The following is a 20,367-nucleotide window of genomic DNA, read 5'->3' on the forward strand; positions in this document are numbered from 1 at the left end:
ATTTCGTAAAGCACAGATCACATTAGACTAATCATAAATGCATCATGGCCGCCCTCTTAAAGGGCCGGTACTGTATAAACTACCCGAACATATTGTTAAATAACTCTTTGCATTTGATTGTTTATTTGAGTGTACAAATATTGTACAGAAGCAAAATTCTCTAATATTATAACATAAATCCATTTAATTTGAAACCTTCAAAATAAAAGCGCAGGATATTTTTCTTCCAGTTCTTTAAGAAAAGGGGATCATGCGTCTTTCAAGCCGCCAGGGGCCACATGCAACGATGCGACGGGCCGGATTCGGCCCGCGGGCCGTGTGTTTGACACCCGTGCTCTACGTAGTTAATGTGGTAGATGACTATTCTCTGGTGTTTAATGAAGTCTCCACAGAGGTGTGTAGAGGCCCATCTCCAGTGTTCTAATGGTACATTGTGTTATCACCTTAGAAGACTAGCGGAGGGGTAGAAAACCCTTTAAACCCTTTTTATGTGAGCGCAGCTGAAAACAGTTATGCTGCTGAGAGAAGCTATAAAACTGGCCTTCCTTTGAGCCACAAGAAGAACTACATTAATATTTACATTAAAATAATATAGTCAATGTCTTTATATTAATTTGATAAATAAAAGTGTGAGTTTTCATGGAAAACGCCAAAGTGTCTGGGTGACCCCAAACTTTTGACATACATCATTAATCTCAACGCTATTAAACCGCCCTGATGGGGGGGGGGGTCTCTGGTTCGTACCTGAACATCTCGGACGGCTCCACGGTGGCCAGCCAGAAGCTGTACGAGTTGCCGTAGTAGTTGCAGGTGCCTCTGCCGTGGCACTCGATGAACGGGGCGCTGCGGAACTCCTCCAGGCAGGAGCCGGGGGAGGCCAGCGCCTGGCCGGAGCCCTCCGCACCCGCACTGGTGTGCTGTGGAGAGGGGGGGGTCAAAGTCAGGTTCAAGCATGTCGCCGTGTGGGGGTAAACCAGAGGGGTAAACGTGTGTATGTGTGTGTGTGTGCGTACCATCATGAAGGAGTATCCGATCCACAGGGCTTCCCAGTTTGCAGGGCAAGTGGGAATCTGGATGGTCTGACTGTGGACCGCGATCACCATGGCCGGAGCTTCACACACCGAGCACCTGGACACAGAGAAGGTCCAGATCAAACACCTTCTCTTTCCTCCTCGTCGTCTTCTTCTTCCTTCCTTCTCTCCCTCCCTCCCTCCCTCCCTCCCTCCCTCCCTACCTGCTGATGAACGGCTTGATGCCCTCTCCGGTGATGGGCGCCATGGACGTGGGCATGGGCTCCGGCGTGGACAGCCAGTAGGAGTAGTCGTTGCGGGAGGCGAAGTTGCAGACGTTGTTGATGTTGCAGAACATGAAGGGCATGGTGCTGAACCTGCGCAGACAGCTGCCGGCCGAGCCTGGCCCGAGGAAGAGGAAGAGGAAGGTCAGACGTATGTTGGTTTCATGGGATTGTGAAGTCAGATTTATTTAAATAGTTATCTCTCCTCTGAGTTTTGGCCTTTATGCCATGTTTACAATGTCTTCTGCATGAGGACACACATTCCCCAGGCCTTCCTTGGCAGGAAGGGCCACTGAGAATAGCATCAAGTATGCATAAATAAAGAAATAATAAGCGACTGCTGACTTGCTGACATGTTTTTTTTGTGTGCAAACCAATAAAAGGAAGTGAGCCTGTCTGTAATGCGTCTCTGGTAGCAGCAGCGACCATAAAAAGTCATTTTCTCATAGACTTCTATACAAACTGACTTTTCGGAGGAGTCGCCCCCCCTGCTGGTCAGTGGAGAGAATGCACGTTTTAGGACTCTGGTTACCCCCCCTGAAAATAATCTCATTGAGAATGCTCAGAATCTTCTTCTCTGGTATTTGAGGTATCGTAGCCTGTAGTGCCACCTACTGGCCGCTGCAGCATTTGCGGTCTAGTTCTAGCGTAGCATTTTATTCTGAAACGCAGAGGAAAATAAACCGTTTAAAAAACATCCCATTTGTAAATGCGTAGGCGGGTTGACCCTTCGTACCGAGGTCCTGTCCGTGGGCTCTCTCGTTGCCCTGCACGTACAGCAGGGAGTATCCGTCGTAGATGAGGCCGGTTCCGTCGGGGCAGTAGGGCACCTCCGTACCCTGGCTGTGCCGGGTGATGAGGAAGCCGTGGGCTGCGGAGAGGGATCCTGGAGGACCGGGAATTCCCTGCGGACCGTCGGAACCAGGGGGACCGGGGTATCCCCGCTGACCTGAGATCAGGGGGAAGGCGTGCGTTAGAAAAGGAGAACGCTGCTGCGACGAGTTCACAGGTCGTGATTATCGAGGCGCGGTTCACTCACCGGGCTGACCGGCGGGTCCGTTGTCTCCCTTCCGACCGGAGGGGCCGCTGAAGCCCGGAGGACCCTCCAGACCGGAGGCCCCAGAGTCACCGGGGTTACCTGACAACGGGAAGGCGAAGTTCTCTTCGTTAGAGGAGCGACCCGACTCTGGAGCTGGAATTACTTTAAAACTAAAAAAATGCTTGATTTTGTTTATTTATAAATAGATCGCAAAAGATGTCTACTTTTTCAGAATTGTTTTCTATTTGAGTAACTTTTGACTTATGCGTGAAGCAGTAAGTGTTTTATTGTGAAATTCAAAATCAAATCAACCTTTTACTGAATAACAGATATTATGCTAATGCGAACATTTCATCGGGATTATTATTAGTCACGACGACGAAAGGCAATTTCAAAAGACAAAAAAATGCGTCAAAATAAAATAATCTTTTTAAGACAATAAATGTCCAGACAGTGATCACGTTAAAGCGGAGCTATGATCAATACTGTGGTTATTTCTCATCCCCAACTGTCGCATCTGAGGGTCCCGGTTCACCCACCGAGGAGTCCGTCTCGCCCAGAAGAACCAGGAAGTCCACGACCGCCAGGCAGGCCCTGGGGACCAGGGAGTCCTCGCTCCCCCTTCACCACGAAGGGAGCCGGAGCCACACCGGGGTTACCGGGAGGGCCTTCAGGGCGGGAGAGAATTCGTACATTGAGACATTTTTACTTATCGGAAAAAGCAGATTAATAATAATAATACAAGTAACCGTGTTCACGCACCAGTCGCTCCGACACCTCCGGGATCTCCAGAAAGACCGCTGCCGCCGGAGAGTCCAGGGTCTCCCTTCGTTCCTGGAAAAAAACCCAGAACGACACAAATGTTTGGGCTTCGCTTACGATGAATAAATGAGGGTGAAATACCACTTTTGGACAGTAGGGGGAGTGCGGGAGTAACGATGTTACGGTATGGCCGACTAACCAGGGAATCCAGGAACGCCGGGCAGACCGTTATCTCCCTTTAGACCAGAACCACCGGGAATACCACCGGGACCCTGGTTAGAAAGACAGGTATACATTAGTCCTTTAGATAGACAGGTATACATTAGTCCTTTAGATAGACAGGTAAACATTAGTCCTTTATTAAGACAGGTATACATTAGTCCTTTAGATAGACAGGTATACATGAGTCCTTTAGATAGACAGGTATACATGAGTCCTTTAGATAGACAGGTATACATTAGTCCTTTAGATAGACAGGTATACATGAGTCCTTTAGATAGACAGGTATACATTAGTCCTTTAGATAGACAGGTATACATTAGTCCTTTAGATAGACAGGTATACATTAGTCCTTTAGATAGACATGTATACATTAGTCCTTTAGATAGACAGGTATACATTAGTCCTTTAGATAGACAGGTATACATGAGTCCTTTAGATAGACAGGTATACATTAGTCCTTTAGATAGACAGGTATACATTAGTCCTTTAGATAGACAGGTATACATTAGTCCTTTAGATAGACAGGTATACATGAGTCCTTTAGATAGACAGGTATACATGAGTCCTTTAGATAGACATGTAGTCCTTTAGATAGACAGGTATTCATTAGTCCTTTAGATAGACAGGTATACATGAGTCCTTTAGATAGACAGGTATACATTAGTCCTTTAGATAGACAGGTATACATTAGTCCTTTAGATAGACAGGTATACATTAGTCCTTTAGATAGACAGGTATACATTAGTCCTTTAGATAGACAGGTATACATTAGTCCTTTAGATAGACAGATATACATTAGTCCTTTAGATAGACAGGTATACATGAGTCCTTTAGATAGACAGGTATACATTAATCCTTTAGATAGACAGGTATACATGAGTCCTTTAGATAGACAGGTATACATGAGTCCTTTAGATAGACAGGTATACATGAGTCCTTTAGATAGACAGGTATACATTAGTCCTTTAGATAGACAGGTATACATTAGTCCTTTAGATAGACAGGTATACATTAATCCTTTAGATAGACAGGTATACATTAGTCCTTTAGATAGACAGGTATACATTAGTCCTTTAGATAGACAGGTATACATTAGTCCTTTAGATAGACAGGTATACATGAGTCCTTTAGATAGACAGGTATACATTAGTCCTTTAGATAGACAGGTATACATTAGTCCTTTAGATAGACAGGTATACATTAGTCCTTTAGATAGACAGGTATACATTAGTCCTTTAGATAGACAGGTATACATGAGTCCTTTAGATAGACAGGTATACATTAGTCCTTTAGATAGACAGGTATACATGAGTCCTTTAGATAGACAGGTATACATTAATCCTTTAGATAGACAGGTATACATTAGTCCTTTAGATAGACAGGTATACATTAGTCCTTTAGATAGACAGGTATACATTAGTCCTTTAGATAGACAGGTAGTCCTTTAGATAGACAGGTATTCATTAGTCCTTTAGATAGACAGGTATTCATTAGTCCTTTAGATAGACAGGTATACATTAGTCCTTTAGATAGACAGGTATACATTAGTCCTTTAGATAGACAGGTATACATTAGTCCTTTAGAAAGACAGGTATACATTAGTCCTTTAGATAGACAGGTATACATGAGTCCTTTAGATAGACAGGTATACATTAGTCCTTTAGATAGACAGGTAGTCCTTTAGATATACAGGTATTCATTAGTCCTTTAGATAGACAGGTAGTCCTTTAGATAGACAGGTAGTCCTTTAGAGAGACAGGTATTCATTAGTCCTTGAGATAGTACATTAGTCCTTTAGATAGACAGGTAGTCCTTGAGCTAGACAGGTAGTCCTTTAGATAGACAGGTATTCATTAGTCCTTTAGAAAACGATCTTACTGGGAATCCAGGACCGCCACTATCTCCCTTCTGTCCCAGGAATCCCGGCTGTCCAGGAGTGCCAGGAATCCCCTTTTCTCCCTGAACGCCGCCGCTCCCTCCGGGGCCTCGGGGGCCCTGTGGTCCGGGGGAACCTTCATACGGAGACGCCAAAAGACAAAGAGGTCAGGCACAGAATAATATGATGAATACATGTTTCTTCTCTTTAGAAACTTCTCATCACCAGGATCAGTTTCAAGTTTTTCTGCTGTAAAAAAAAAAATCCCAAAAATAATCTAACAAGGCATTTTGTTCTCGTGGCTACATTTTGATTAAAACTGAATGAAAATGTACGAAACCATAATCTCACTTCTTATCTTAAACTGTATAATGGAAACTGAACAGACCTGTTATTTTATTACAATGCAGCCACTGAGAACAGACTCATTTAAAAAATGACATCACCTGCACACATTTATACTTCGTTCAAATTAATATAAGCATAGGTCTCAGTTTCTCATATATATAGATTTTTTTATATAAATGTGTATATATATATATATATTAAAAAATCTATATAAATATTCATATAAAAAATATACATTAATAGCTGATTACATATTTTTTATATATATATATATACATAAATAAATATTGATATACATATACATATATTTATATAAATATACATTTATATTATTTATATATATATCTTTATCAAAATGTAGATTTTTATATATATATAAAAGTATATACATTTATATACAAAAATTACATAAATAGTTCATTTAATTAGTTAAATTATATAAATAATAATATTACAAGGCAAAAAAAAGAGGAAGGGAAAGACAATTAAATGAAAACCAAATAAAAAATATTGTTCCCTCAAAAAGTCGATAAAACCTCAGAGTGACAGTGTTCAGTAACGCGGTTGAATTAAAGGTGTGTATGTGTTCTGCATGTTTGGGTGATTAAGAGCAGTCCTGAGTGTGCAGCTTTTTCCTGTGGGGGTGAAGAAAGGTTAAGAAACACTGAACTGTCGCCATCGACAGCGAATCACTCTCACACAGCTCCCCGAGACGTGTCATTACCAAACTAAACTAAACATCGGGATATGGCGTATGCACGAGAGACACACTGAAACATCGGCCTTCATTCCCACACAGAGCATGTATATCAAAACCATTGAAACCACTGGAGTCTAACCTGTAGGACCTACGGTTCCCAGAATTCCCAGGTAAAGCCAAGCCGGGGTGACGGCACGGGGAAAAACAAAATATAAAAAACAGAGGAGGTTTAGACAGAAGAAGCATCGTTAAGAGAAACAGTCAGACTAAAACAAGACATGTCATCTTCGAGAAGCAAGGAGGTATTAACCAAAAAGACGAGTGGACAACGTCAAAAGCTCCATAAATTGGGTTTATATTCATTTAATGTGGACTGTGGAGCTGTAATTAGGCTTAAAAATGAGCTGCTGTTCATCTTGAGTGAGTAAAGTATCTCTCGTATCTCAACGTTCGCTCCAAGTTCACTGCTGAGGTTTTAAGATTGTAGAGAAATATTACTAGTACATGTTCTAACGAGAAAATAATAATAACTAATGAGATTCCCATGATCCTCAGCTAGTGTTAGCATGCTAACGAGCTAAGCTAACATGATTGAAATCTACTACGCCTGCTATGCTAAACATCAACATTTAGGTAATTAAGCATTTAGAAAACAGCCATTTGAAGTAGAATCCAAAAGAAAAAGGATTTACAGGGTTTCACACTCATTAACGGTGATTTTATTATTTATATTTATAGGTGAGTTAGTTTGATTTGTATTTGACGTACATGTGACATTTATAAACTAATGTGCGTTATTGTTTTTTAAAATAGGAAACAGTTTTTATCTTAAGGTGCTTACTTGTTTACGGGTTAAGCTTGCATCAGTGTGCATGGAAAGTGAAAAGAAGGCAGTCGTTAGGAGAGGAAACCAAAGAGGAAACCAGAGAGGAACCGAGAGAGGAGAGGAAACGACGCCCCAGTGGACCTGAGCGGGGTCAAAGCTCAGGTCGGTGGAGCCGAGAGAGAGACGTGCAGTGGACGTCGTTGGTCTGACCTGAGGGACCTGCGGGCGGCCGGGTGCACGCGTCATCACATGAGGAGGCGGGGCCTCACCGCAGTGGGCGGGGCCGAGCCGCGGAGAAACACAGCGGGGTCAAATGTCATCGCTTTTTTTTTACTAGCCTAACGCTGGACAAACTAGACAAACAGTGTCCATGCAGATGACCGACGGGTGAGACACGAGACGGAGAAGCCCGGCACAAACCCAAGAACTCTCCACTGGACTTTGTTCTTTAAGGGATCAGAGCGGCCTTGTTTCCTTCACCATCTTCTTACAGTTTGTTATTTTGTAATAAGTTCACATGTTTAGGTTTTCGATTTAAACTTCTGATAAATAATAACATTATTATATAATATCTTATTTATTATTTATATATATTATATATAATATAATATATGTATATATATTTATATATAATATACATATTATATATAAATAAATAAATTAATATATTATAGATATATAATATATAATATTATTATTATTATCCATCAGAAGTTTGATTTAATAGTAATTAACAACATTTATGCTGTGTACTGGATCTCATTAAATCCAATATTACTTTTTTAAGATACAAGTTGAGAGTTTTTTTCTGAGTTTGTCTCGGGCTCATCGGTTTCACACCAACATTTTCTTCAAAATAATTGAACACAATCACAAAACACTTGACACACACACACACACACACACACACACACACACACACACACACACAGTGCTTCATGGCTGTGGAGAGATGGATAGATTACAGCTTCACTCCCAATTGTGGGATCAGGAGAAGAGGGGCGAGGGGGGTGAGGAAGACATGAGGACGGATGGATCGGTGGATAAAAACACGATGATGATGTCGACACAACAAAGTGCCATAAACACATGCTCTTTTTTTGCGGTGGGGTGGGGGGGGTCAAACCCCGGTGACAAACAAAGTGATTGGCGGCGCTAGGAGCACCCCGACATTTCTCGACAGTGACTCGACAGGCGGTGCTCCAACAGTGACTCTCAGACCGGTGCCGATTGGTGCAACAACGTCCTCATGCAAATCAGCTGACGTGGAGATTGAAAGCATTCACATTTAATATAAAGTGCGGCGTCTGCGGTTTGCTGTCTGGTTTTCGCCATCAAACATACAAAATACCAGTCATCTACCATTTTGACCCAATCTATAATTGTAATGTACCAGACAGAGGCACTAAGCCCCACCCGTCTGTCCCCGTAGGCGAGTAAATCAAACTGCCACTCGTTCCAGGTCTCAAGAGTTGACCAGAAAACCAGACGGCAACTCCTGGCAGAACCCGTGGTGACGAATACTTTATCCAAAAAGGCTTTACCTCCTCTTCCTGGTGGTCCGGGGGTTCCGTGGAGTCCTTTGGGTCCCTGCAGAGCATGTCCCTGAGGTCCGGCAGGACCGCCGTTGCCTGAAGGACCGGGGGATCCGGGGTAACCGGCTTCTCCTTTGCTTCCAGGGAAACCGGGGCTGCCAGACGGGCCGTGAAGACCAGGGTCTCCCTTCGTCCCTTCGTGGGAGATCAGGAGGAGACTTTGATATCGGTCCAGAGGCAACAACGAGCTGACGGCTACATGAAGAGGATGGTTGCTCACCTGGCAACCCTGGAAGCCCAGAAGTACCGGGTCCGCCGTAACCGGGAAGACCTGGATCAAACACCAATCAGAAGTGAGTCTTCGGCAAATTTGGATTGACAGCGTCGTTGTTTCTTGATTGGTGGCTTACCTGGGTCTCCTTTGATTCCAGACGGTCCCGGGATCCCGTCCCGACCTGCCTGACCCTTGTCGCCTGGCAACCCTGGTCCTCCTGGTCGGCCAGATTCTCCTGGTCTACCGGGACCTCCATTGAGGCCTGGACCACCGGGCCCGCCATCAAGACCCTTAGGACCGGGGATACCTGGAGAACCTGGCAGGAGAGCAGATGGACTCGGTTGTAGCGAGCAGACTCCTGACCCATGTCACCTGCTGGAGTCAAACCTCAGACCTACCTTGGAATCCTGGGAGTCCGAGGTCGCCCTTATGACCCTGCCCTCCTGAGATACCTGGGAGACCGGGTGATCCTGGTGTTCCTTTAAGTCCTGAACTTCCAGGAAACCCTGACTGACCTGGTTCACCCTATGAGAGACATGCATGAAGGTGTGAACCCACAGTGTGCCGTTTCAGGACCTTTCAGTGGTTGAATCCAGTACCTTATGTCCAGATAGTCCGGGTGGTCCGACTCCAGCAGAGCCTGGTTCACCTTTGGCTCCGGGGAAACCAGGTCCTCCCGGCTGTCCTGGAGAGCCTGACCTACCGGACTGACCCGGGAGACCCTTCTGCCCCGATGGTCCTGTGGCGTCAGAAAAATGCGACATCAGCAAAGAAATAACGAGTTGGAAGAAATGCGGGAACCAGCTTTCAATCGGCCAACCAGGAACCAGAGTTCAAACCCACCTGGGAAACCCATTTCTCCCATGCCGCCTTTTCCTCCTGGACCTCCAGGACCTCCTGGGCCGCCTGAGAGACCAGGATCTCCCTTGGGCCCTGCAGCACCATGGGACAGGAAACGGTTTGTCATTACGACTGTATAGATGTCCGCGTGTGACTCAAAGTGTTGGGAGGTCAAAACACACCCGGTGGTCCGGGAAGTCCAGGACGTCCATCGGACCCTGACAGTCCGGGGTCACCGGAGAGACCGGGGATGCCTTTCTGACCGGAAAGACCTGGAGCACCTGGAGAACCAATGCAAACGCATCATGTGTAAAGGTGCGTTGGCTCCTCCCACAACGCGTTACACTTGGTGCCTGAAGCCGCACCTGGTAATCCAGGATCTCCTTTGGTTCCTTTTGTAAGCAATGGTGGATCGCTGGTCCCTGGGGGTCCCTGGAGGCCGGCCTCACCCCTGTCTCCTTTGAAACCCGGACCGCCAGGATTGCCGTCCCTGCCTTGGAATCCAGGATCACCTGGAGAGGAGAACGGGGAACCGGAGAAGTTGAGGGTCCTTTCGTTGACAGAACTCGGGGCACGCCCCATGCATGTCGTCATGACGATCACCTTTAAAGCCGGAAGCGCCGGGTCCGCCGGGGCCCCCTGGGCCTCCAGAAGGTCCTGGGGTTCCCAAGGGACCGTGGTCTCCTTTCTGACCTGCAGCCAGACGTCACGACTTTTCAAAATTCAAGAACATAACTTCTCAACAATATTAAGCATCGTATCGACACGGTTCCTACCTGGCAGTCCAGGCAGGCCGTCCCGCCCAGATCCTCCAGGAGGTCCTGGCGTACCGACCGATCCAGAGGAACCGGGGAAACCGGGACTCCCTCTGTCCCCCGGCAGACCGGGGATGTCTTGACCTGGAGGGCCGGGGTCTCCCTTCCCTCCGTTTGATCCAGGGAACCCTGTAATGGACCCCCAGGAGAACAGAAGTCAGGCTTTATCCCCTCACCACAGGATTAGTGTGTGGTCTTTGTGTGAGGTGCATACAGCCGTATGAATCTGACCTGGTGGTCCAAGTGGGCCAGGGAGTCCAGGGGAGCCTGGCTGCCCCAGTGAGCCAGAGGTGGGGGTTCCAGATGGGCCCCGAGCTCCGGGGATACCCGGTGTACCGGAGTCACCTGGACGCAGACGGAAGGGAACGTCAGCTCAGGTGTACCGGTGGCTCCGATGGGGATTCATCCAGAGGAAACAGAAGCGCAGGGTACCTTTAGATCCCGGAGATCCATCGAATCCAGAGCGCCCAGGTGAACCGGGACCGCCGGAGAAGCCAGGGTCTCCCTTTGGTCCGGTGAAACCTTTACCTCCGGGTACTCCCGGTATACCTGCGGGGCCGGGAAGTCCAAAGCCGGGCTCGCCCTGTCACACACACACACACACACACACACACACATTTTAACCGATTATTCAACAATCAAACTACTTTTTGGGGACGATCGATACCATCGAGCCACATACCTTGGATCCAGGAAATCCGGGCTGGCCGGGGAGTCCATCGACTCCCGGTCTTCCTGGTCCTGCAGGAGATCCTGGCTGGCCGTGGGTACCTGGGAATCCTGGTGGGAGGAGGAGGAGGAGGAAAGGTGGTGATGAGGCTGGAAAAGACGTCCCAAGAAGAGGATGTGAAGGTCAGGGAGAGGTGGAGCGAAGTCACCTACCTTTGACCCCCGGGGGTCCCGGTAGTCCGATGCCTGGGAATCCAGGGTCCCCCTTTGTTCCCGGCAAGCCAGGGAAGCCGTTCTGTCCGGGTCCACCCGATGTACCTGCCAACAGAAAGAGACTCGGGCGTCACCTGGGTGAGGCGGGGCGAGCGACGCTCGACAACACAAACACACAACGCGGGACAGAACAACGGCGCCGGGCGTACCCGGTGATCCGGGGAGTCCCGACGAGCCGTCCAGTCCTCTGGGTCCCGGTAAACCTTTCTCAGCCACCGCCAGGCCCGGTTCACCTTTAGCACCTGTGAGGTTATAGGAACAGATTGGAGACGTCACGGATCGGAATGGAATTTAAAAGAAAGGAAATGTTACTTTTTAAGATCCCCGATAACGCTTTTGTTTGCTTGTTTATCTCTCGGATGACCTGAAGAGAATTTATTTTTAAAAGTCTTTCTTTTCTTCACTTGTATTTTTATATTCTTATCTATATATGTAAGTTTTTATTTTTGTCATATACGATGTTTTGTCCTTTGCAATGTTTTGTCATTTACGTTGTTTTGTTGCGTTCTTTTTTGTTCGGTGAAACTAAAAGAAATTAATAAATAAAAAGTTAAAAAAAGAAGATAACATCTGTTAATGGTATATAATTTATAACCACATTGCAACATTGTAACCGTTTAACTTTCTTTATGTTGATTGTCATTACATAATTGTAGAATTCTTACCAGATGCACCGGAGCTTCCGGGTCTTCCTGAGACCCCCTGGATCCCCTTCTCTCCCGAAGACCCCCCAGGTCCAAAGCCAGGGCCTCCCGGAGAACCACGGTCTCCAGGGTTACCCGGGGAACCGTTCTCACCGGGGATTCCTCGTTCTCCTTTGACCAGCTGCGAGCCCTGAGGAATATGAATTATGAACGCGTATTAATTATGAACGCGCTCGCAGATCGTCAAACCGGCGGTGAAGGCCACCCACGGGTGTTCCTTTGGCTCCGGAGGATCCGGGCTGTCCGTCGCGACCGGGTTGCCCGTCCAGACCGGGCAGACCGGGACCTCCGGGGAAACCGGTGTCGCCCTTCCCGCCCCGCACGCCGCTGACCGTGAGGGCGTCGCCCGGCTCTCCCTTCTCGCCGGGGAATCCCGGAGAACCCGGAGGACCGGAGGGACCCTGGAGGGTTAGGAGAAGAGAACCGGAGCGTCAAGACACGAAGACCTTTAAAACCTCTGCCGAGCGTCGTGAACATCGGGAGTACTGACGGACGGTCCCACGGTGGCCGGCGTTCCCGGGTAGCCCCGATCTCCTTTGATGCCTGTGGAGCCCGGAGATCCTGAAGGAGGACAGGGAAGACATCGGAAAAAGATTCCTACGGGAAGCTCTGGTCTGACGGAGGCGATGCGTTGAGGGGCGTTGCAATATAATACACTTCTTTCTTTCCTTCTTACTATCCTTCTTTCCTGCGTTCTTTCCTTTCTTTCTTTCTTAAATTATTTCCTTTCCTTCCTTCCTTCCTTTCTTCATTTCTTCCTATCTTTCATTCTTAAATTCTTTCTTTCCTTCCTTCCGATCTTTCGATCTTAAATTCTTTCTTAAATTCTTCCTTTCCTTCCTTCCTTCCGATCTTTCGTTCTTAAATTCTTTCTTTCTTTCTTAAATTCTTCCTTTCTTTCCTTCCTTTCGTCCTATCTTTCGTTCTTAAATTCTTCCTTCCTTCATTTCTTCCTTCCTTCCTTCCTTCTTTCTTTACTTCCTTCATTTCTTCCTATCTTTCGTTCTTAAATTCTTTCTTAAATTCTTCCTTCCTTCCTTCATTTCTTCCTTCCTTCATTTCTTCCTATCTTTGGTTCTTAAATTCTTCCTTCCTTCCCTCCTTCCTTCCTTCCTTGAATGTGTTCATGCCGGGTCAGCCGGGTCGTTACCAGGGAAACCGGGCTGCCCGGCGGGCCCGGCGGGTCCAGAGATGCCGGTGGTGTCTCCGAAGCAGTTCACACAGGTGGTGCCTTTTTCACCTGCGGGGGGGAGGAGCTCGTTAAGGTCGCGGACCGAGCCCTCGTCGTCTCGGACGATGACATCATCGTCTCCGTGACGACTCACCCTTGTGGCCGGAGCCTCCTTGGTAGCCTCGCTCTCCCTGCACGCCGGGACGCCCGGGCCCGCCGGAGACGCAGTTCTGTCCGCCGGTGGAGAAGCCCGGGGGTCCGGGGAGCCCCGGCGGGCCCTGGGAACCGGGAGACCCCGAGCGACCCGGCTGACCCGGCAGAGACAGACCCGGAGCACCGAGGTCCCCCTTCTGACCCCTGTCTCCCGGGAAGCCCGGAGATCCGGGCTGACCGCCGCCGCCACCGCCGCCCGAGAATCCCGGGGCGCCCGGAGGTCCGGATAGACCTGAAGAGGGATGAGACCGGAACCAATCAGAACCAATCAGAACTCATTCATGTATTTCATATTTAGCCATCTTGTTGAAGTCGTCCACACGTAGATACACGGTCGATGGAATCTGCTGAGTGAGCGTGTTTACCGGTGGGTCCTCGGTCTCCTTTGATCCCGGGGGACCCGGGGAAGCCGGACTCCCCTTTGGGGCCGATCAGACCTCCCGTCTGCCCGCCGAGCACCTGGTGGCCAGATGAGGCATAACACATATTCAGAAGGAACACCAAAAACACCCAAAACACATCTTATTTCTTTTCCACCAATGTATTTATTTTGTTCAGAAAAATATTTTTCTTTTATCCAATATTGGTATTTTAATATATAAATCAAGGTAAGAAAGAGGGACACGTCAACACCTAGTGGTCACTTTCCCACTTTACACACCCGACGCTGCTCTTGCTTTCTTTTTAACGGTTAGACTTTATAATAAATCACCTCTGGACAGATCCTCCTCAAATTTAATCAACATCGCACCGCCTTCCCTTTAAATACTTTATACTCAATTAAATACACTGTATACACTTTTATTAATTTTCTTAATTATTTAATTCTCTTAAATGTAATATGTCCCGCTCTTCTATTCTATCTATCTATCTATAACGTAAGACACAAGCTGGATAGAGAGATGTGTCTCCATCTATTGGTCAGAGGGAGGTACTGCACTAAGAAGCCACTTGCACACTTAGAAAAGGGATTTCCTCTATATTTATTTTCCTTTTCCCTTCATTTCTTCGCCGTATGGATGTGCCTCTAGAGAAACATGGAGATCACCTTCATACAGTTTATAGTTATGGGAAAATATCTCAAAGGGAACTTATGCTAATGAGATCCATAAATTAATTATTTGTATGAATCCATCTGGAGTTCAGATTGTCTTAATGAGAAACATGTGGAATACACACCACTCCTGGTGGGCCGGGGTACCCGCGGTCCCCATTGAGACCCTAAACACAGAGAGAGAGAGTTAGCCAAACAAGCCATGACATCACCTCAAGAAGAACAAGAGATTTAAAGAGGAGAGGACTCACTCTGTCGCCGTCTCGGCCCGGAGGACCCGGCAGGCCGGAGACTCCTTTGCCTCCCTAGGAGAGAGGAAACGGGAGACAATGCAGGTGAGACACATTAAGAGAGAAGGAAGGAAGGAAGGAAGGAATTTAAAAACGAAAGAGGTTAAGAATGAAAGAAAGAATTTAAGAAAGAAAGAATGAAAGAAATGAAGTAAGAAAGGAAGGAAAGTATTTACGAAAGAAAGAAAAGAAAGAACGCAGGAAGGAAATAAATAATTTAAGAAAGAAAGGAAGAAAGGAAAGGAAGAAAGAAAGAAGGAAGGAAATAAAGAAGGAAGGAAGGAAGGAAAGAAGGAAGGAAGAACAGGAGACAATGTAAGTTTGACACATTAAGAGATAAGGAAGGAAGGAAGGAAGGAAGGAAGGAATTTAAGAACAAAAGAATGAAAGAAATGAAGTAAGAAAGGAAGGAAAGTATTTACGAAAGAAAGAAAAGAAAGAACGCAGGAAGGAAAGAAATAATTTAAGAAAGAAAGGAAGAAAGGAAAGGAAGAAATAAAGAAGGAAGGAAGGAAGGAAAGAAGGAAGTGTATCGCGTTGTGGAGTGAAGGACTCACGGGGAAGCCTGAAGAGCCGGGGTCGCCATCTTTGCCTGACTTGCCCTGCGGGGGTCGAGGGGTTAACATGTTTATGTTTCATTCATTAAAGTCTTCAAGAAGCTCAAAGTTCACGTCCACAAACTGTGAGGCCTTCAGGGTCAAAGGTCACATGTGACCCGTACTTACTCGTTTTCCCGCTTCACCTGGCTCTCCCTTGTTTCCTTTGTGGCCTCCAGAGGGACCCTACGAACAACAACAACAACACGTTGTCATGACTCCGTTTCCACGGCAACGTGGAGCACTTGTTCCCTCGGAGGAGACCGGCAGCACGAGGGTGCTGGTGGGGGGGACTCGGGGACTTACGGGGGGTCCTGGGTAGCCGCTGTCGCCGTGGGAACCGGGGATCCCCGGGTCGCCCTGCGGGGGGGAAAGAGGTCAAAGGTCAAAGTCTCAACGCGATGCTACCAGAGGACGGTCCCGGGGCCGGTACCTTGTCTCCTCTCTGGATCTCCGTCTCCGGGGATCGCTTCTGTTCTCCGACTTGACCCGGAGGACCAGGAGGTCCTGCTAGACCCTCGTCCCCCTGTGGACACACACACACACACACACACACACACGATGAGCTCCCGGGTAACGGCGTAAAGCTTCCGGGTAACGGGGACTCTTGGAGCACGGCGGTACCTTCACTCCTTTGGGCCCTTGGAAGTTCAACCCCATGTTGCCCTGTTGGAGGAAGAAGAAGAAGAACATGAGGAGGAGGAGAAGAAGAAGAAGAAAAAGAAGAAGAAAGAATAGGACACAAGGAGACAGAAGAGGAAGGAGAAGAGGAAGGAGAAGAAGAAGAAGTCTTCAGATTAAATGATGAAGCCCCGCCTCTCCCTCTGATTGGCCCTTGTTTTTATAAACCACAAAGTCCTGATGATGGGGGTGTACAGACAGAACAAAATGGAGGCACTTGATGTCTTAAATCCGTGTTTTCTGTCAATCCCTTGAACTCACCTTTGGTCCGGGAAGACCTGGAGACCCCGAGCGACCCTGGAGAAACACAACGAGCTCTTATTGTTCCACTCGCTACTAAAATGAAGCGTGACACACAAAGAGCGGGACGGGGCCCTGTACCTCGTAGCCTTGGAGACCCGGAGGCCCGAGGGGACCCTGCAGACCGGCGGGTCCCGGAGACCCCTGTGACGAGAACAACAAAAAAAGCTCTTTAGACATACTTTTTTTTTTAATGTTGAAAAGTTTCAAACCTGTGAAAATAAATTACTTTAAATATAAAATATTAGATTATTAAAATTGTCATCGTTATGAGATGTCGAGCACTTCTTTAAATATCCGATAATTAAAAAATCTTCATTCGAAGGCTCAAGACAGTAAAGTTATAATATATAAATATATTTATTTATTATTTGTATATGTTAATATTATATTTATTATATTAATATATATAATAAATATATAATATATATGTATTTATTATTTGTATATGTTATTATATTTATTATATTAATATATATAACAAATATATATATATTTATTATTTGTATATGTTATTATTATATTAATATATATAATAAATATATATATTATATATATTTATTTATTTATTTATTTATATATGTTAATTATATTAATATATATAATAAATATATATATTATATATATATTTATTTATAATTTTTATATTACTATATATAATAAATATTTATTATTTTGATATGTTATTATATTAATATATATAATAAATATATATATTATATATATTTTTATTTATTTCCACATATAAAATCTCAATAAACATATAATGAAAAAGTGTCGATTCACATTAATAACTTCCCTCTTAAGTGGCTTTAATCTTTAATATTCATATTTTTCCTTCCCATCTGACGTCACTCGGCTCTTCTTTCAAAGTTGTAATTTTTTTTAAAAACTTTTTCTACCACACTAAATAAAGTTGAAATAAAAGTTGAAATCCACAAAGCGACTCACAGAAACGCCGGGCAGTCCGGGAAGGCCCACCGCTCCGTTCTCTCCAAAGCGATTGGTGGAGATCACGTCGCCCGGGTCGCCCTGTGGGGGGGGGGGAGAGAGAGGCGGCCATTAGAGGTTCGTCACTTCAACACTTCACACACACGGACGGAGCATTTAGTGTGTTTTGTGATTTATCTTTTTCATGCATGCTAGAGATGCTTTTTTCATGCACGTTTTATTTTGAACACACACACACACAATCTTACCTTTTGTCCTGGCAGACCCGGTGGTCCCTGGAAAGGAAAGAAAGAAAGAAATGAGGGAATATTAAATAACAAAAGTAATCGTTTAACTTTTGATTCTCGGGACTACAGATCCGCCTCTCGGCACTACAGATCCGCCTCTCGGCACTACAGATCCGCCTCTCGGGACTACAGATTAAACTCTTTTCACGTCGAGAACTCACCGATCGTCCTTGCTGTCCGGGAATTCCTGAATTTCCTGGGAAACCGCTTTCACCCTTGAGAGAGAAGAGAAGCACGTCAACACACAGTCCAGATGACAAATATATACTGTCAGACAAATAGGAAAAATAATACTGAAAATATAAATAATTAAATCTGAAAATGTAAATAATGAAATCTGAAAATGTAAATAATGAAATCTAAAAATGTAAATAATGAAATCTAAAAATGTAAATAATGAAATCTAAAAATGTAAATAATGAAATCTGAAAATGTAAACAATGAAATCTGGCACAAATGAACTAACGGAATGAATTAATATTACATTAAAAGCAACTTGTGTTTGATGTATATTTCTCCTGTCTTATCAGAATATGTATTTAATTTATGATCTTTATTCTGAAAGTATGATGTCATCAGATACCTTTGTCCCGTTGCACCCTGCAACGCCTCTCGGGCCCGACGGTCCGTCCTGCCCGGGCAGACCCTGAGGAAACAGGAAGTAAACAGGAAGTTACACCACACGCGATACCTGTTTAGTTATTTTTTGGGGGGGTCAAAGTAGCGTAAGAAATGTTTCAGTGGGATTTTCAAAAGGGGTGGATATAACAAAATAATATTATTTTTAAAAAGTAATTTATTTGTCTGTGTATGTTGCTTTATTTTTTCAAATTAAATTTCAAAATAATTTTTAAAATAGATTTTTATATAATAGTTTTTAATTCGTGATAAACAAAAATAACATATAACACATCGACAAGTTAATTAGGTTATAATTATTGTACTTTGGAATAGGTAAGAAAATAAATTAGTTACTAGTTTAATTTGTTTTTAATGATTTTGCAAAACTTACTGGAAGTCCTGGCGTTCCTGGAAATCCTGGCAACCCGGAGGGCCCCTGTTATAGAAATAAAAAAATATAAAAAATGTAAATAACAAAAGCCACAGAGGAGAAAATCAGCTCCTCGTTTCTTCAAGAAGCTCAACGAGCCGCTGAATGATCCGGTGAAATGGGGACATCTGCTGGTACTACACCCTGTCGTTTCTCACGCATCAAAACAACCAAACTGAACATTTTAAGACAATATTAACGTACTCACTCTGATTCCTTTAGGACCGTAAAGTCCATGAGGCCCGTCACTTCCCTGAGAGAGAAAACAGACAATAGATAAGTAAGTGTTTAGTATTTTATATTATTTTATTTCTTAGGATATTAAACTCTTCTGCACTGAAAGTTTGCCCCAAAACACTCCCATCAGTTTGTTTGACTTATTCTCTCCTTTGGGAATTTAGTTTAGTAGTTATTTTACTTGATTCACATGGACCCTGAACGCACCTTCTCTCCTCTGCCCCCGATGGGCCCCTCAGGTCCGGGGAAGCCCGGGACCCCTGGCTGTCCGGTGAGACCGGGGAAACCCCGTTCACCCTGCACACAGTGACGCAGATACAGTTAGAAACAATAAATAAATATAATTATTACAATTATATATATATATATAGAGAGCTATATCAACTGTTGAGCGTTTCTTTGCCTACCTTGCCTCCTTTCACTCCGCTGCAGTCACATTTAGATCCCACGCAGCCATGGCAGGCCTGAAGAATAAAAAAAATAGAAGATAAATATTCATTTATTTCACACTCATTTTCCGAATTATAATTTTAGGGGAATTGCAAAATCACGGACAATACCAAAAACAACAACCATATATCTGGTTTTACAATATATATATATATATATATATATAACATGTATTTGTTTTTATTATATATATATATAAAATATTTATATATATATTAATATATAAAACATATACATATATTCTTTATATATATAAAACATATATCTTTTTTTTTCTTTATATATAATATCTATAAATATATACATATGTAAAAAAACTACAAATAAACCATAAGCTGCACAAAAGGTGGACATTTTTCTCTGAAAATAATGATAAAAATGTCCCACAGTATCTGTTTGCATTTCTTCTGGCGGTGAATTCTCGACGTATAAATTAATAATATTTTGCACATCCGTAAACGAAAGCGTGTATTTCTCACGCTGAGATGCAGCGACCGTGGCTACGCGCCGGTGTTCCTTCCCACAGAGGAGGCTTGTTGAATGAAAAGATGCAAGGTCAGCGAGGCCAAAAAAACGCCACGCTAACCTCAAATAATCAAATAACGTTTATCTCGAACAAAACAAATGTACCTCCCCGAGGGAATCCTCCTCAGCGGGGAAGTTGTGGAGAGAAAAGGAGATAGGGAGGGATGGGAGCGCCGAGCTGTTGAGGAACTTTCCCCCCGCACTTGTTGACACGGCGAATGCCAGGCGGGCATCGAACACACGCACGCCGGGCGGCCGGGCGGTGAGAAAGACGTTTGCAGAATTTCTATCTTTTAACATTTCTGCCTGCAGTTCCCCTGTGAGCCACAGGGGGGCGCCGCGCGGTCCAACCTGACCTGACAGGGAAACGTCCTCAGGGGGTAA

The 20,367-nt window shown here is 44.9% G+C and overlaps 1 protein-coding gene across 1 annotated transcript in view; it reads right to left on the reverse strand.

The window, feature by feature from the left end:
• Nucleotides 1–20,367, reverse strand: part of col4a5 (collagen, type IV, alpha 5 (Alport syndrome)) — a 30,583-nt gene that overhangs the window by 1,820 nt on the left and 8,396 nt on the right. Inside the window, exons 2-48 of the mRNA XM_056442771.1 lie at nucleotides 19,416–19,472; nucleotides 19,216–19,305; nucleotides 18,980–19,024; nucleotides 18,733–18,777; nucleotides 18,304–18,366; nucleotides 17,882–17,935; nucleotides 17,682–17,708; nucleotides 17,434–17,514; nucleotides 16,564–16,626; nucleotides 16,444–16,479; nucleotides 16,126–16,167; nucleotides 15,935–16,027; nucleotides 15,808–15,861; nucleotides 15,631–15,687; nucleotides 15,463–15,507; nucleotides 14,867–14,920; nucleotides 14,741–14,782; nucleotides 13,927–14,020; nucleotides 13,503–13,793; nucleotides 13,328–13,417; nucleotides 12,668–12,738; nucleotides 12,387–12,578; nucleotides 12,139–12,307; nucleotides 11,623–11,715; nucleotides 11,414–11,518; nucleotides 11,214–11,311; nucleotides 10,964–11,114; nucleotides 10,763–10,876; nucleotides 10,493–10,660; nucleotides 10,320–10,409; nucleotides 10,082–10,228; nucleotides 9,899–9,997; nucleotides 9,720–9,809; nucleotides 9,476–9,615; nucleotides 9,275–9,401; nucleotides 9,013–9,192; nucleotides 8,883–8,933; nucleotides 8,612–8,797; nucleotides 5,196–5,329; nucleotides 3,295–3,367; nucleotides 3,096–3,167; nucleotides 2,873–3,001; nucleotides 2,334–2,432; nucleotides 2,031–2,243; nucleotides 1,235–1,412; nucleotides 1,014–1,128; nucleotides 745–917 (exon numbers count right to left, since the gene is read on the reverse strand). Coding sequence (XP_056298746.1) covers nucleotides 745–917; nucleotides 1,014–1,128; nucleotides 1,235–1,412; nucleotides 2,031–2,243; nucleotides 2,334–2,432; nucleotides 2,873–3,001; nucleotides 3,096–3,167; nucleotides 3,295–3,367; nucleotides 5,196–5,329; nucleotides 8,612–8,797; nucleotides 8,883–8,933; nucleotides 9,013–9,192; nucleotides 9,275–9,401; nucleotides 9,476–9,615; nucleotides 9,720–9,809; nucleotides 9,899–9,997; nucleotides 10,082–10,228; nucleotides 10,320–10,409; nucleotides 10,493–10,660; nucleotides 10,763–10,876; nucleotides 10,964–11,114; nucleotides 11,214–11,311; nucleotides 11,414–11,518; nucleotides 11,623–11,715; nucleotides 12,139–12,307; nucleotides 12,387–12,578; nucleotides 12,668–12,738; nucleotides 13,328–13,417; nucleotides 13,503–13,793; nucleotides 13,927–14,020; nucleotides 14,741–14,782; nucleotides 14,867–14,920; nucleotides 15,463–15,507; nucleotides 15,631–15,687; nucleotides 15,808–15,861; nucleotides 15,935–16,027; nucleotides 16,126–16,167; nucleotides 16,444–16,479; nucleotides 16,564–16,626; nucleotides 17,434–17,514; nucleotides 17,682–17,708; nucleotides 17,882–17,935; nucleotides 18,304–18,366; nucleotides 18,733–18,777; nucleotides 18,980–19,024; nucleotides 19,216–19,305; nucleotides 19,416–19,472 — 4,880 coding nt within the window. The remainder of the gene's footprint in view (nucleotides 1–744; nucleotides 918–1,013; nucleotides 1,129–1,234; nucleotides 1,413–2,030; nucleotides 2,244–2,333; nucleotides 2,433–2,872; nucleotides 3,002–3,095; nucleotides 3,168–3,294; nucleotides 3,368–5,195; nucleotides 5,330–8,611; nucleotides 8,798–8,882; nucleotides 8,934–9,012; nucleotides 9,193–9,274; nucleotides 9,402–9,475; nucleotides 9,616–9,719; nucleotides 9,810–9,898; nucleotides 9,998–10,081; nucleotides 10,229–10,319; nucleotides 10,410–10,492; nucleotides 10,661–10,762; nucleotides 10,877–10,963; nucleotides 11,115–11,213; nucleotides 11,312–11,413; nucleotides 11,519–11,622; nucleotides 11,716–12,138; nucleotides 12,308–12,386; nucleotides 12,579–12,667; nucleotides 12,739–13,327; nucleotides 13,418–13,502; nucleotides 13,794–13,926; nucleotides 14,021–14,740; nucleotides 14,783–14,866; nucleotides 14,921–15,462; nucleotides 15,508–15,630; nucleotides 15,688–15,807; nucleotides 15,862–15,934; nucleotides 16,028–16,125; nucleotides 16,168–16,443; nucleotides 16,480–16,563; nucleotides 16,627–17,433; nucleotides 17,515–17,681; nucleotides 17,709–17,881; nucleotides 17,936–18,303; nucleotides 18,367–18,732; nucleotides 18,778–18,979; nucleotides 19,025–19,215; nucleotides 19,306–19,415; nucleotides 19,473–20,367) is intronic.

Source organism: Pseudoliparis swirei, chromosome 21 (genome assembly GCF_029220125.1).
Source record: "Pseudoliparis swirei isolate HS2019 ecotype Mariana Trench chromosome 21, NWPU_hadal_v1, whole genome shotgun sequence".
Classification (NCBI taxonomy): domain Eukaryota; kingdom Metazoa; phylum Chordata; class Actinopteri; order Perciformes; family Liparidae; genus Pseudoliparis; species Pseudoliparis swirei.